Genomic DNA, 12,100 nt, shown 5'->3' with positions numbered 1-12,100 from the left:
ATCTGTGCCGTATCAAAGTAGGACAAATTTTAGGGGACGAGGTAGTAGTATATTTTTCGTCACAGCTAAAACGATACACTTTTTTTTTTCAATTTCACTAAAATAAGATGATACTCCCTAATTTTATTTTTGGAAACAATAAAGCAAATTTTTTTAATACATTTAACTAATTCAATTATAAAATGTTTTAACTCAATTTTTTCTCTATTATACTTATTTTTTACGCTCACTTTTTTCTCTAATTAAACGCATTAATGAACTCTATCCGTTTTAATCAGAAAGAGGTAATGCAGGTAAGGAGGATAGTACTCCATTTAATGTCGGTAGCTACAATCTTTATCTACTCCATTTAATAACGGTACTTATATTTTTTAAAACCATATCTACTTCATTTAACGTCGGTACTTACAATCTTTTAAACCATATCTACTCCATTTAATGTCGGTACTTACAATCTTTTAAATCATGTACATCAGACAGCCAATGAAAGTGAGTTTACTGCCAAAGATTTCAAATTTTATTAACCATCATAGTACTACGAAACTTTATGCAATACAGATGCTTCCTCTATCTCCATTAGGAGTCCTATTCACTTTTGCACTCATTTTATAAAAATAATACTCCTAATAATACTCCAGTTAATATGAAAAAATGATAGAATAAGAAAGAAAATAATGTAGAGAAGAAAACGAATGTAGAAAAGTCAATATGGTTCCTAATGACGGATAGATGGAGTAATTATGTAGTACTTCCTCCGTTCTATGTTAATTAAGTCGTTTTTCTATTTTTGGGAAGTTTCAATTTAATTGAGTCATTTTTATTTTTGACAAAAAATTACACTCTCTCTTATTTTATTATTCCATCTGTTAATATCTCTTACTCCCTCCGTCCCAGATAATTCGTCCCAGTTTTCCATTTCGGTCCGTCCCACATAATTTGTCCCATTTCACTTTTACCATTTTTGGTAGTGGACCTCATATTGCACCAACTCATTCCTACTCACATTTTATTATAAAACTAATATATAAAGGTAAGACCCACATTCCATTAACTCTTTCAACCCACTTTTCATTACAATTCTTAAAACCCGTGTCCGGTCAAAGTGACCCGAATTATCCGGGACGGAGGGAGTACTTTATTACTCCATCTGTTAATATCTCTTACTTTATTAACCATCCACTTAACACACTATTCTTAAGCTTCGTATCAAAAAGAAATGGCTCATTAATATGGAACGGAGAGAGTAACAAACTTTTGAAATACTCTCGATGTCCCTTAGTATAAAATATTAACTTTTTAATTTATAATAATTAATAAAATAAAAAGAAGATAAAAATAAAAAATAATTAAAATATTACTAGTAGAGAATATATAGATCTTAATTTATTATAGAGAGTAAAATTTTATTAAATTAGAAAGTTCATATTTTTAAGGATTATAATTGAAATGAAATATAATAGTTTATATTTTTAAAGAGAAAATACTACTCCATACTCTCTCGTGCCAATAAATATAAAATATTTGAATTTCGGCACAAGATTTATGCTATGTTGGTTTGTAAATTAATGAAGAAATAGTAAAGTAAAAGAGAGAAAAAAGCAAAGATGATGTTTTTTTTCATTTTATGAAACGTTACATTTTCAATTGGACAACATAAAAGATAAATATTTTATTTTCCCTTAGACAAATGGAATATTTCTAAAGAACAGAGAAAGTATGAAAGACGAACGAATAGTGACATTGTTGTCAAATATTTCAAATTTCATTATGTAAGAGAAAATTTTAAATTATACTATTTCCTTTTTCTCGGCTAAAATGACACATTTAATAGTTGCCACATAATTTTTGGAATTATTAGTTAATTTTTTTAATTGAGAAAATAAAATGTGAATGTAATTATTAAATGAAAATTGAATGAGAGTTGAAAATTATAATATTCAATTTTAGATTATCACAAACTAATTAAGTCATTTCATTTAATAAAAAAATTAAGCATATATATAGGTCACTACTCTTTTATTCTTTTTCTATTCAATTTTATGTTATTAACATTTAACTAACTAACACAAGTTTTTAAATATCCATGTCCAATAAAAACTCCCAAACTAAAATGGAATGAAGGAAGGGAGTAATTCATTTTTTTCTAAAAAATAATCTCATTTGAAAGTATATTTTATTTATTAAAAAATTAAAAAAGAGGAAGGAAAGTAAATAAAAAAGAGAAAAATAAATAAATAAATCATTAGTAAAAATGGGACTAATTTTAATAGATATTAAAATGGAATAATGAAACTATTATGTTGTTAAATATTAATACTACTATTAAACTCGACATAATTGATTAACCACGTCAGTTGTGATTTTATAGGGATAAAAATCCGTCCAAAAAATAGCTGGGTTTTTCAGCAAAGGCAGACCTGCCTGGCTTTTGATTAGGACTAACCCGACTCACGTAGAGTCTCTGGAGTGTCGTGCAGTCTTCAAAACGAGATTAACTCTTTCTACATTTCTCCAATCGAAGCGTACTATACTCACACGAAGCTCTTTTGAAGAAGAAGAAGAAATTAGTATCCCGTTTAAGAAACATCATTTCAGGACATTTTTCCTTCAAACTCAACATACTTATCAAAATAACCTATTGATTAGACAAAAACAAAGAAAATTAATCCCAAAACTAAGTAATTCGTGCTAAATCTTACCCCATAAACTATTTAGTACTCCATTCGTCTCACAAGAATATGTGCTTTGGAATGTGCACAGGTTTTAGTGCACAGTTGGTAAAGTAAGAGAATGATAACAAGAAAAAATAATTAAAGTGTTATTAGTGGAGAATGGGTTCCACATCAATAGAGAGAAAAAAAATTTCTAGATTAAAAAGTGCATATTATTATGAGACAGACTAAAAAGGAAGGATTCCATAATATATTATGAGATGAACCTTCACATTCTTATTGGATGGGAAGAGTATATGATAAGGATCAGTTAGCCATTTTTCTTAATGAGTGAATTTGCGCAATGAGAACGGGCACACAAGCTTTCACTCACAAAACCCCTATTAGATCTATTATTGGACATAATTAAATACTCTATTTGATGCAAGATGAGACTGTAAAGATGTTTTTTTGGAAAAAAAATAAAACACTATTCTATACTCCCTTCGTCCACGAATAAGAGTCATGTTTACTTTTTCACACTTGTTTTGTAAAAATGATAATAAATAGTTAAAATAGAGATATGATAAAGTAAGAGAGAGAATAGTGTAGATAAGAGTCTTATTTATACTATTCTCTCTCTTACTTTATAATTTCTCTACTTTAACTATTTATTATCATTTTTACAAAACAAGTGCGAAAAAGCAAATGAGACTCTTATTCGTGGACGGAGGGAGTATATGTTTATGTGTTCTGCATGTAGAGAATAAAGTAAAATAGTGTATAAATATTGCAAGTCATATATCCACAACAATAGTGCTTCTATTTTTAGCCACAATCCATTTTTTATCTGTTAAGTCAAAAATTAATTATTTCAACCAAATCGCATGAAATAAGACAACCTCATTTTCAATCTCATTTTCTGCCACTAACTTATTATACGAATTTTATCATTTGTAAACCTTTTTAATTTCATTTTTGATTCTCAACAAATAACAAAATTAAAATACCCATACGATATAAACAACACTACAATAATAATCCTTTTGCTTAATTAAGATTTCTACATTAAACTTCAGTTGTTATGCACCCTATAAATAGAAAAAGAAAGACAATATTTAGAGAGAGATTAAATTAATAAAATTGAACAAAAACTCAAAATATAAATCATTTCATTTCAGTCGTATTATGCAGTTGAAAAACGCTGCAATAAGGTTAAAAAGTCAGCCGCAAAATCGAGCGGACCGCCAAGGCTTCGGTTGATTTTCCAGCACCATTGATTTGCAATAAGTCTGCAAAATACGGCTGCATTTATGAATATAGCCTAAGTGAAAAAGAAATTAGAAAATGTGTTAATCTAAGCGTGTATAAAAATCTAAGCGCGTGGTAAAAAAATTTATACTACCTCCGTCCCAACTAAGTTTGATAGAAATCCATCATCCTAAAACCAATTGGTGATAGAAGGAGAGGCCATGAGACTTATATACTAGTTTCAATTTTTTCCAACTAAGTTTGATAGAAATCCATGGATTCCATCCTAAAACTAATTGTTGATAGGAGGGGCCATGAGACTTATATACTAGTTTCAGTTTTTCTCTTGACACCGATGTGGGACAATTATATGTTACTTTTTTAGTTTTAATTGTCAATACCCTCCCTCAAAGACACCGACGTGAGACAGTTATATGTTACTTTTTTTAGTTTCAATTGCCAACAAAGTTGAATCATATTTATTTTTTGGATGTCCCAACTAAGTTGAGTCATTTTTCTTTTTGACTAAAAACAAAACATCCAATCACTCTTACTTTATTCCATCACCCACTTTGCTCTCTCTTTATCTTTCATATCTCATACTTTTCAACACAATTTCTTAATCTCCATGTCCAAAAGTTATGTCTCAACTTAGTTGGGATGAATGGAGTATCTCTCATATACTTTACTCACTCTTTATCTCTACATTTTAACCCACTTTATTTTATAAAGTTAAATAATTTCTTAAAATCCATGTTGGTCAAATATGAAACATTTAATAGCAGACAAATGGAGTACTTTACTCCTCTCTATTTTAATCTCTAAATTTTAATCTTTTAACACGTCACTTTCTTAAAATATCTTGTCCAATAGAAATACCCCTACTAGCATTACACTACTACTGCTTCTCGATCCAAAAAAAATAAAAATCATGTTAATCTAATTAAGCGTTACATCTTTATTTGCATATTGTCGGAGAGAGAGAGAGAGAGTTATCGGCAATGGAGAATGCGGTGTTGAAACTTCTGCTGGAGAAACTCCATAACATGAAGACTGACGAAGAGGAGGAGCTGAAGATGCAACTCCGCAGGGTGGAAGGCTTCCTCAAAAATTTCACGGCGAAGCAGCGGAAGTACGATCCCGTCGTGAAGGGGCTCGTCCACCAGGCAACTGACCTCATTTACGAGGTGGATGACGTCATAGACTCCATCTTGATCCATAAAGCCAATCAGATTCACACTAGTCTCCGCTTGTCTTTTAGACGTCGCTGGATGCCAGGCAGATCAACAAGCCAACTCACTGGAGTTATCGCAAAGATCAAAAGCTTCTTATCATCCTCCGATGAGGTGAAGTCTAACTTCGCCATCGACCAAGAGAACAATGAAGACAATTTGAAGGTTATTATGTTCATTTCTCTACCTTTATTTCTTTCATTAATTAGCAAGTTTTCGGTTTAGGGTTTACGGTTGTTTGGGGGAAACCGGCCACGATACCATTACCAGCAGCCGGATAGTATGAATTAGGGGTGGGTCGGCCGAGAACGTGCCTATCGTACTGAAAACTGTGGTATGATAAAAAAATACTTATATGCTTATACCATACCGGATACCAAAAATTAGGTATGGCTAATTTTTTTATGCTATGTATAAAACAAAATTAAACAGAAAAAATATTCGAAAATCAACTTTTAAATCCTAGTCTAGACATATTATTTGGCATAATCAGTTGGTATGCCCAACTAATAATTATATTCCAACTATACATGAAAATTAATGGATGTAAATCTATATTCAGTTATTACTTTAAATTATGAAAAAATTTCTAAAATATTTTGAACCTTTGTTAAATACTTTCAACTACATATTGAATCTAATGAGAGTAATCTATGCGCATAATTATACATGCATTTGCTATTTTTTTTATTTTCAAATTTCTTTAATTTGTTCTTGCTGAAAAAAAAAAGTACAAAAATTAAAAATAATTAATACAGTAATATGTTAAGAAAATTTAAATTAATATGTTAACAAAACTTAAATTAACAGCCAAACTTCATTATTTATGTAGAATACACGTGATTTTATATGCACAAACAAATATTCAACATAAATAATAAAATTTGGCTATTAATTTAACATTGTTGATATATTATTAATTATTTTTAAAAAAAATCTACTTTTTTATAGCATAAAAAAATTTAAGAAAAATTTAAAATAATAAATAAAATAGCTAAAACATGTATAACTATACAAATGTTTACTCCCATTTGATTGTATATGACGTAAGTCCAAAAGATTTTGCAATTTTAGAGTAATACTCCCTCCGTCCCACAAAGATAGTCTCACTTTGACCCGGCACGGGATTTAAGAAATGTAATGAAAAGTGAGTTGAAAAAGTTAGTGGAACGTGGGTCCTACTTTTATATATTAGTTTTATAATAAAGTGTGAGTTAGAATGAGTTAGTGGAATATGGGGTCCACTACTAAAAATGGTAAAAGGTGAAATGGGACAAACTTTGTGGGACGAACGGAAATGGAAAAATGGGACAATCTTTGTGGGACGGAGGGAGTAGTTGAATTTAGAGTTATACTGTATCTATTAATCCATGTATAGTTATGCATAGTTGGAGAATAACTTTTTTAGAGTTCCACTTGTCAAATAGTAATTATTTGTTGGACATACCAATTCATTATGCCAAACTGTATGTCTAGACTAGGACACTTTTTCTCCTATGTCAATACTCTCTTTGTTCCATAATAATTGAGTCATTTAATTTTCTACATTCATTTTAGAAAAATGATACTATCTCCGTCCATAAAAAAATAAGTTTTACTATTTTGAAATATGGAAAGTTTCTAATTATGAACCATATAACCATTAACATCACTCTTCTCTTACTTTTTTCCACTCTCTCTGCACTTCTATTTATTACTATATCCGTTCCAACTAAGTTGGGTCAAAACTTTTGGACACAGAAGTTAATAAATAGTGTTTAATGGATTAAATGAAAATAAAGTAAAATAAGAGAGAGGAAAAAAGTAGGAGAGATAGGAGAGGGTAAAATAGGTGATAATAAAGTAAGAGTGCTTAGATGTTTTGTTTTTTTAAAAAAAAATTGCTCAATTTTGTAGGAATGTCTCAAAAATGTATACGACTCAAGTTAGTTGGGATAGATGAATTATCATTCTTTTCTAAAATGAGCGCAGAAAATGAAATGTCATCGTGTAACGGAGGGAGTTCTACTTAGTAAGTAGTATGCAAATACATAACGTCCTTCAATTTCAAATCGATTCGGGACAGTTTTTATGAACTACTAGTAGTTTTCAAAAGTGGGGTATATTGATTGTAAATATACCACAATTTTATATACGTATATATAGGAGGAAGAGTGGGGTATATTGATTGTAAATATACCACAATATTTTATACGCATATTATACAGAGGAGGAATGATATGACACATATCTTATGTGAGCGTCATTTTTGTTTGACGCACGTTTAGAGTTGTTCGTTTCAATTTATTTATTTAGTTTAATTCTAATACATTAAAAAATATAATTGAAATTTTTAATTTCACAAAATTCATAAAAATCAAACTTGATTGTTATTTTATTAATTCATTTGAAATTGTAGAGCAAACGAGTAAATCGAGCTTTGATTTTATGAATTTTGTGAATATAAAAATTTCAACAATATTCTTTAATATATTAGAATCAAACTAAATACATAAATTAAAACGAACAATTTTAAACATGCTTCAAACGTGACTAGTGCTTACACAAGGAGCTCACGTCACAGTGTAGGTAGCATATCATTCCCCCATATAGAGTACAGTTTATCACTAGCCAAATAGTAAATACTAACTATCTATCGAGTATTTGAGTATTTAGGCTTGAGAACTAAATTTTGTTTAGAACTCCAATAAAAAATTCTGTGTTTTGAATCATCCGTGATATTGCGGTAGCAACATTTGAACTTGATCCTGAAATATTTTTTGAACAGGATACTGCTTTAAGACGATATAAAATAGTGGGTTTTGAAGAGGAGATGATTACATTGATTGGATACCTTTGTGAACAAACCGAGCAACTTGATGTCAGCGCGATAGTTGGTATGCCCGGGATCGGGAAGACAACATTAGCATGGAATATTTATGCAAACCCAAAAATCAAGGATGAATTTCCAATCCTTATATGGGTTCATGTCTCGGATACTTTCACGGATAAGAACCTCTTTCTCGCCATTTTGAGGAATTTCTCGCACGATGATGTAACTGAGAAAAGTGTTGAGGAGTTGGCCAAACTAGTGTATGGCCATCTAGAATGTGGAAAATTCTTGATTGTCTTGGATGATGTACGATCAGTTGAGGATTGGGATCGACTCAAAAGTGCTCTACCAATATCCAATAAGTTAGGCAAAGTGTTGATCACCACTTGTAATGAGGCAGTGGGGCGGTATGCTAGCAGAAGTAGACTTCCTTACAAGGTTCGCTTCTTAAATGATAGCGAGAGTTGGTCGCTGCTCCAGTTTGAGGTTTTTGGTAAGCAAGATGGGTGCCCTCAAGAGCTGGAAAGCATTGGAAAGCTGGTAGCAAAGCAATGTGAGGGGCTGCCGCTTGCAGTAGTTGTCATGGGAGGTATTGTTGCTCAAAAGGACAACCCATCTTCAGATATGGCGGACAGGAAAGCTGCATGGATCGAGGCATGTCAAGACATCCCTCAATATCTTAATGAGAAATTTTACGATGATTTGCCCCAACACTTGCAGCTTTGCTTTCTCTATTTTGGGATGTTCCCTTCTAACTTTGAGATATCAGTTTGGAATTTGGTAAGAATGTGGATTGCTGAGGGGTTTATATTGAAAGAAGGGGTTTTGAGTTTGGAGAAAACTGCTGAGAATTATCTAGAGGACCTTATCAACAGGCACTTGGTTGTAGTTGGCCAGTATGGTGGTGATGGTAAAGTTAAAACATGCCGCATTCATCATACGCTCCATGATTTTTGCAAAATCAAAGCTAGAAAGGAGAATGTCCTTCAAGAAATTAGGTTTATAAATGGAGTCTTTGAACCCCCAGTTTCTCAACTGTCACTCAGTCGCCGTCTTTGTATTCATTCCTATGTTCCTGGTTTTCTGGATTCCAAACCTTCATGTCCTCGTGTCCGTTCCTTTGTCAGTTTCTCCAGTGATGAAACTAACTTGCCTCCAAATAGTAACTCAGCTATCCCCGAAGCTTTCCAACTACTTAGACTTTTAGATATCAAGCCCATTGTATTCTCGAAATTTCCTAGAGACTTGTTCCAATTGATTCACTTGAGGTACCTCGCTATGTCCTTGTCTATAAGTTCTCTTCCTATTGGCTTCTCCAAGCTTTGGAGCATGCAAACTCTTATAGTGGAGACAACTTGTCGTACCCTTGAAATCAAAGAAGACATTTGGAAGATGGCTAACTTAAGACATTTTAAGACAAATGCTTCTGCTGATTTGCCCAGATCTAGTAAACCTACACAAGAAGCTCTAGAGCTCCAAACACTTGGCATGCTTTCACCCCAAAGTTGCACGGAGGAAAATTTGGGCAAGGTTCGTAATTTGAAGAAATTGGGCATTCGTGGAAGACTCTGTGTCTTAATGGATGATAAGGAAGACTCATTCAACAGTGTGGGAAGACTGGCTAATGTTGAAAAGTTGAAGCTATTAAATGATGTATTTCCTCATGCACCTTCACTATGTCGAGTGCAGAGTCTTCCCCCCGCTGCTAACTTTCCTCCGGGATTAAGGAGCCTAACACTATCTGACACGCTTCTTGATTGGAGTCAGATGCACATCCTAGCATCTCTGGAGATGCTGAAGGTTCTCAAGTTGAAAGAAAAAGCATTTGTGGGCCATACCTGGGTGACAGATGATGGAGGTTTTCGCAATCTTGAAGCATTGCATATTGGGCGCACAGATTTAGTGATTTGGCTCACTTCAGCCTATCACTTCCCAAAACTTATGAATCTTGAGCTGTACAAATGTGTGAATCTTCAAGAAGTTCCGATTGAACTTGCTGATATACCAACATTCCAAAGCTTGGAATTGTACCAAACTGGACTTGCGGCTGCTTCTGCAAATAGGATTCATGAGAGAAAGCAGAAGTATATTCAAGAGCTAAGCAACAAACACAGATCTGCTTCACATTCACGCTCTAGAGCGTTCAAGCTCTCCGTTTTTCCTCAAAATTAATTGATGGCTCACACCCTTATTGATTCTCACTTGCAAGGTAACCTTAGCGCATGTTTGGTAGGGTATATAATTCATCTAGAGATGGAATTCTATGAGCAAAAATGACATTTTTGTTCATAGAATTTCATCCCTAGATCTTGTTTTACACCCCTTCATTGAATGAAATTGGTGTGCAGATGCGAGCTGAAGTTTCAATGAGATTAGGGAAGAATGGGTGCATGGGAATCTTGTCAAGAAAACCTCTTCTACTAGTTTGCATAAATAGAACTGTGCTTTGATTCCGTACGTTATTCCAGACTGTAATGTTGTTTGTTTTACTAGTTTGCTTGGGTGTGACTGTGGGAGACTTTGTCTTTATATCATTGTAAACTTATAATTATGTTGACTTGGGACTTTTGTCACTGTTGTTACGGTAACTATGGTTGGAACCTTTTATGTTATCAACACACTTTTTCTTCTAGGACGTATATCAGTATATGTATGCATTGCCTGTGAGAAAGTGTTCGTTGAATGTCATGGGTTGTGTACTTATGTTAATGCTTACAAACCATTAGAATACGTGTTTGCATTTTCGGCGATGGATGGAACGACGGCCGAGTCTAATGGGACGAAGAGAATATTATAGTTTGAAGATTGAGCATGTCTTCTTAGCACTCCCCCTATAAGGTAGGCGACACAAAATACTATGCAATTTACAGATTTATTTCATGCAAATCATTACAATTACTAATATCTAATAACGCTGGTTGATATTTGTTCTAATGTTGTAGTTAATGTCAAATGTCACGTAGAATTCCATGGATTGTATTTAAAACTAATTTATCTATATATACATATATAAAATGGCATTCTTTTAATATATCTATAAATTTTGGGGTTTAAATATGAATATTTATAAGTTATGGATGATTGAGTATAAAATAGATGATAATAGATGTTGTAATTACAAATTTTCATTATTATTTAGAAATTAATTATAAATTATTGCATTAAGTAACGGCCAATCATCATGGTGGACTACACAAATCTGCATTGAAACTCATTTATTCATAATAACAAACGTACTATAACTTTAAATCCATGGCTAATAACAACAAAAACGGATAAGAAAAGCTAAATTTTGTAACATCTACTGTGTTACTTTTATAATTTGTGGTGTTTTAATTCCATGATCTCTCATGGACTAATTTTGCACCTATAAAAGGCATATAGCTGTGGATGAATCACACACCAACAAAAACATTCTCCATTCTCTCTCAAGCTCTCAACATTTTATTGTACATTTTAGGAACATTGTATTACTCAATTTTTGGAACCCCATCAAGTTCATCGGTGCCTAGCGGGTTTGAGATGTTATGTACGTTAGGAGAATTTCATCTTTGGGGATAATACGTCAATTCGAGAGCACTAACTATAATGTAATTTGTCTTGCATAAAGAGGGTTTTCTCAACTAGACTTATAGTTCAGTTTATTCTATAAATTTTATTGTAATTTTCATTTTATTTATTGTTGTTTTTTTTCTTTTGATTGCAATAGTTAGAGTACCGCGTGTATATATGGTTCGAGAATATTATCCCAATATTTCTTACAATTCTTAGAGAGAGAAGAATCGTACCATTCTTGACTCAAGACATGCATAACATTTATTTTCATCTTTACACAATTTATTATTTTTGTATATTTATATTGTCAATGCTGCAATAATTATATTAAGTGGTGTCAAAAAAAATAATATTTGATTACTTATGATGAATTAATAAATTCATGTATACTTTAAGAGCGTCTTCGGTGGTGCCCCTCCCACTATCCCCTCCCACTAGGACTTCCCACAAAACTGTCTGCCACGTCATCACTAGCCCCTCCCATTCCACTGCCACATCACTGGCCCTTCCCACTGCACTAGGACTTCCCACTAGGACTTCCCATTAGGTCTTCCTGCAATAAAATTAAATTCACAATTAAAATTAAAATTTTTACGAAA

At 32.5% G+C, this 12,100-nt stretch overlaps 1 protein-coding gene across 1 annotated transcript; it reads left to right on the top strand.

Annotated features, from left to right (window-relative positions):
- Positions 1–4,801: 4,801 nt before the first annotated feature.
- On the top strand, positions 4,802–10,578 carry LOC125217849 (probable disease resistance RPP8-like protein 4). Its single transcript, XM_048119411.1, has 3 exons — positions 4,802–5,299; positions 7,902–10,155; positions 10,295–10,578. The coding sequence occupies exons 1-2, from the start codon at positions 4,904–4,906 to the stop codon at positions 10,116–10,118; spliced, it is 2,613 nt and encodes an 870-aa protein (XP_047975368.1). The 5' UTR covers positions 4,802–4,903; the 3' UTR covers positions 10,119–10,155; positions 10,295–10,578.
- The last annotated feature ends 1,522 nt before the right edge of the window (positions 10,579–12,100 follow it).

The sequence above is a fragment of the Salvia hispanica genome, chromosome 1 (assembly GCF_023119035.1).
Source record: "Salvia hispanica cultivar TCC Black 2014 chromosome 1, UniMelb_Shisp_WGS_1.0, whole genome shotgun sequence".
Classification (NCBI taxonomy): Eukaryota; Viridiplantae; Streptophyta; class Magnoliopsida; order Lamiales; family Lamiaceae; genus Salvia; species Salvia hispanica.
The sequence above is the reverse complement of the archived record's forward strand: the minus strand, read 5'-3'. Positions and strand labels throughout refer to the sequence as shown.

Excerpts from the sequence above, each read along its gene's own strand:
- LOC125217849 (XM_048119411.1), top strand. The coding sequence starts at position 4,904 with ATGGAGAATGCGGTGTTGAAACTTCTGCTGGAGAAACTCCATAACATG. Across the intron at positions 5,300-7,901 it reads ACAATGAAGACAATTTGAAG|GATACTGCTTTAAGACGATA; the intron begins GTTATTATGTTC and ends TTTTTTGAACAG.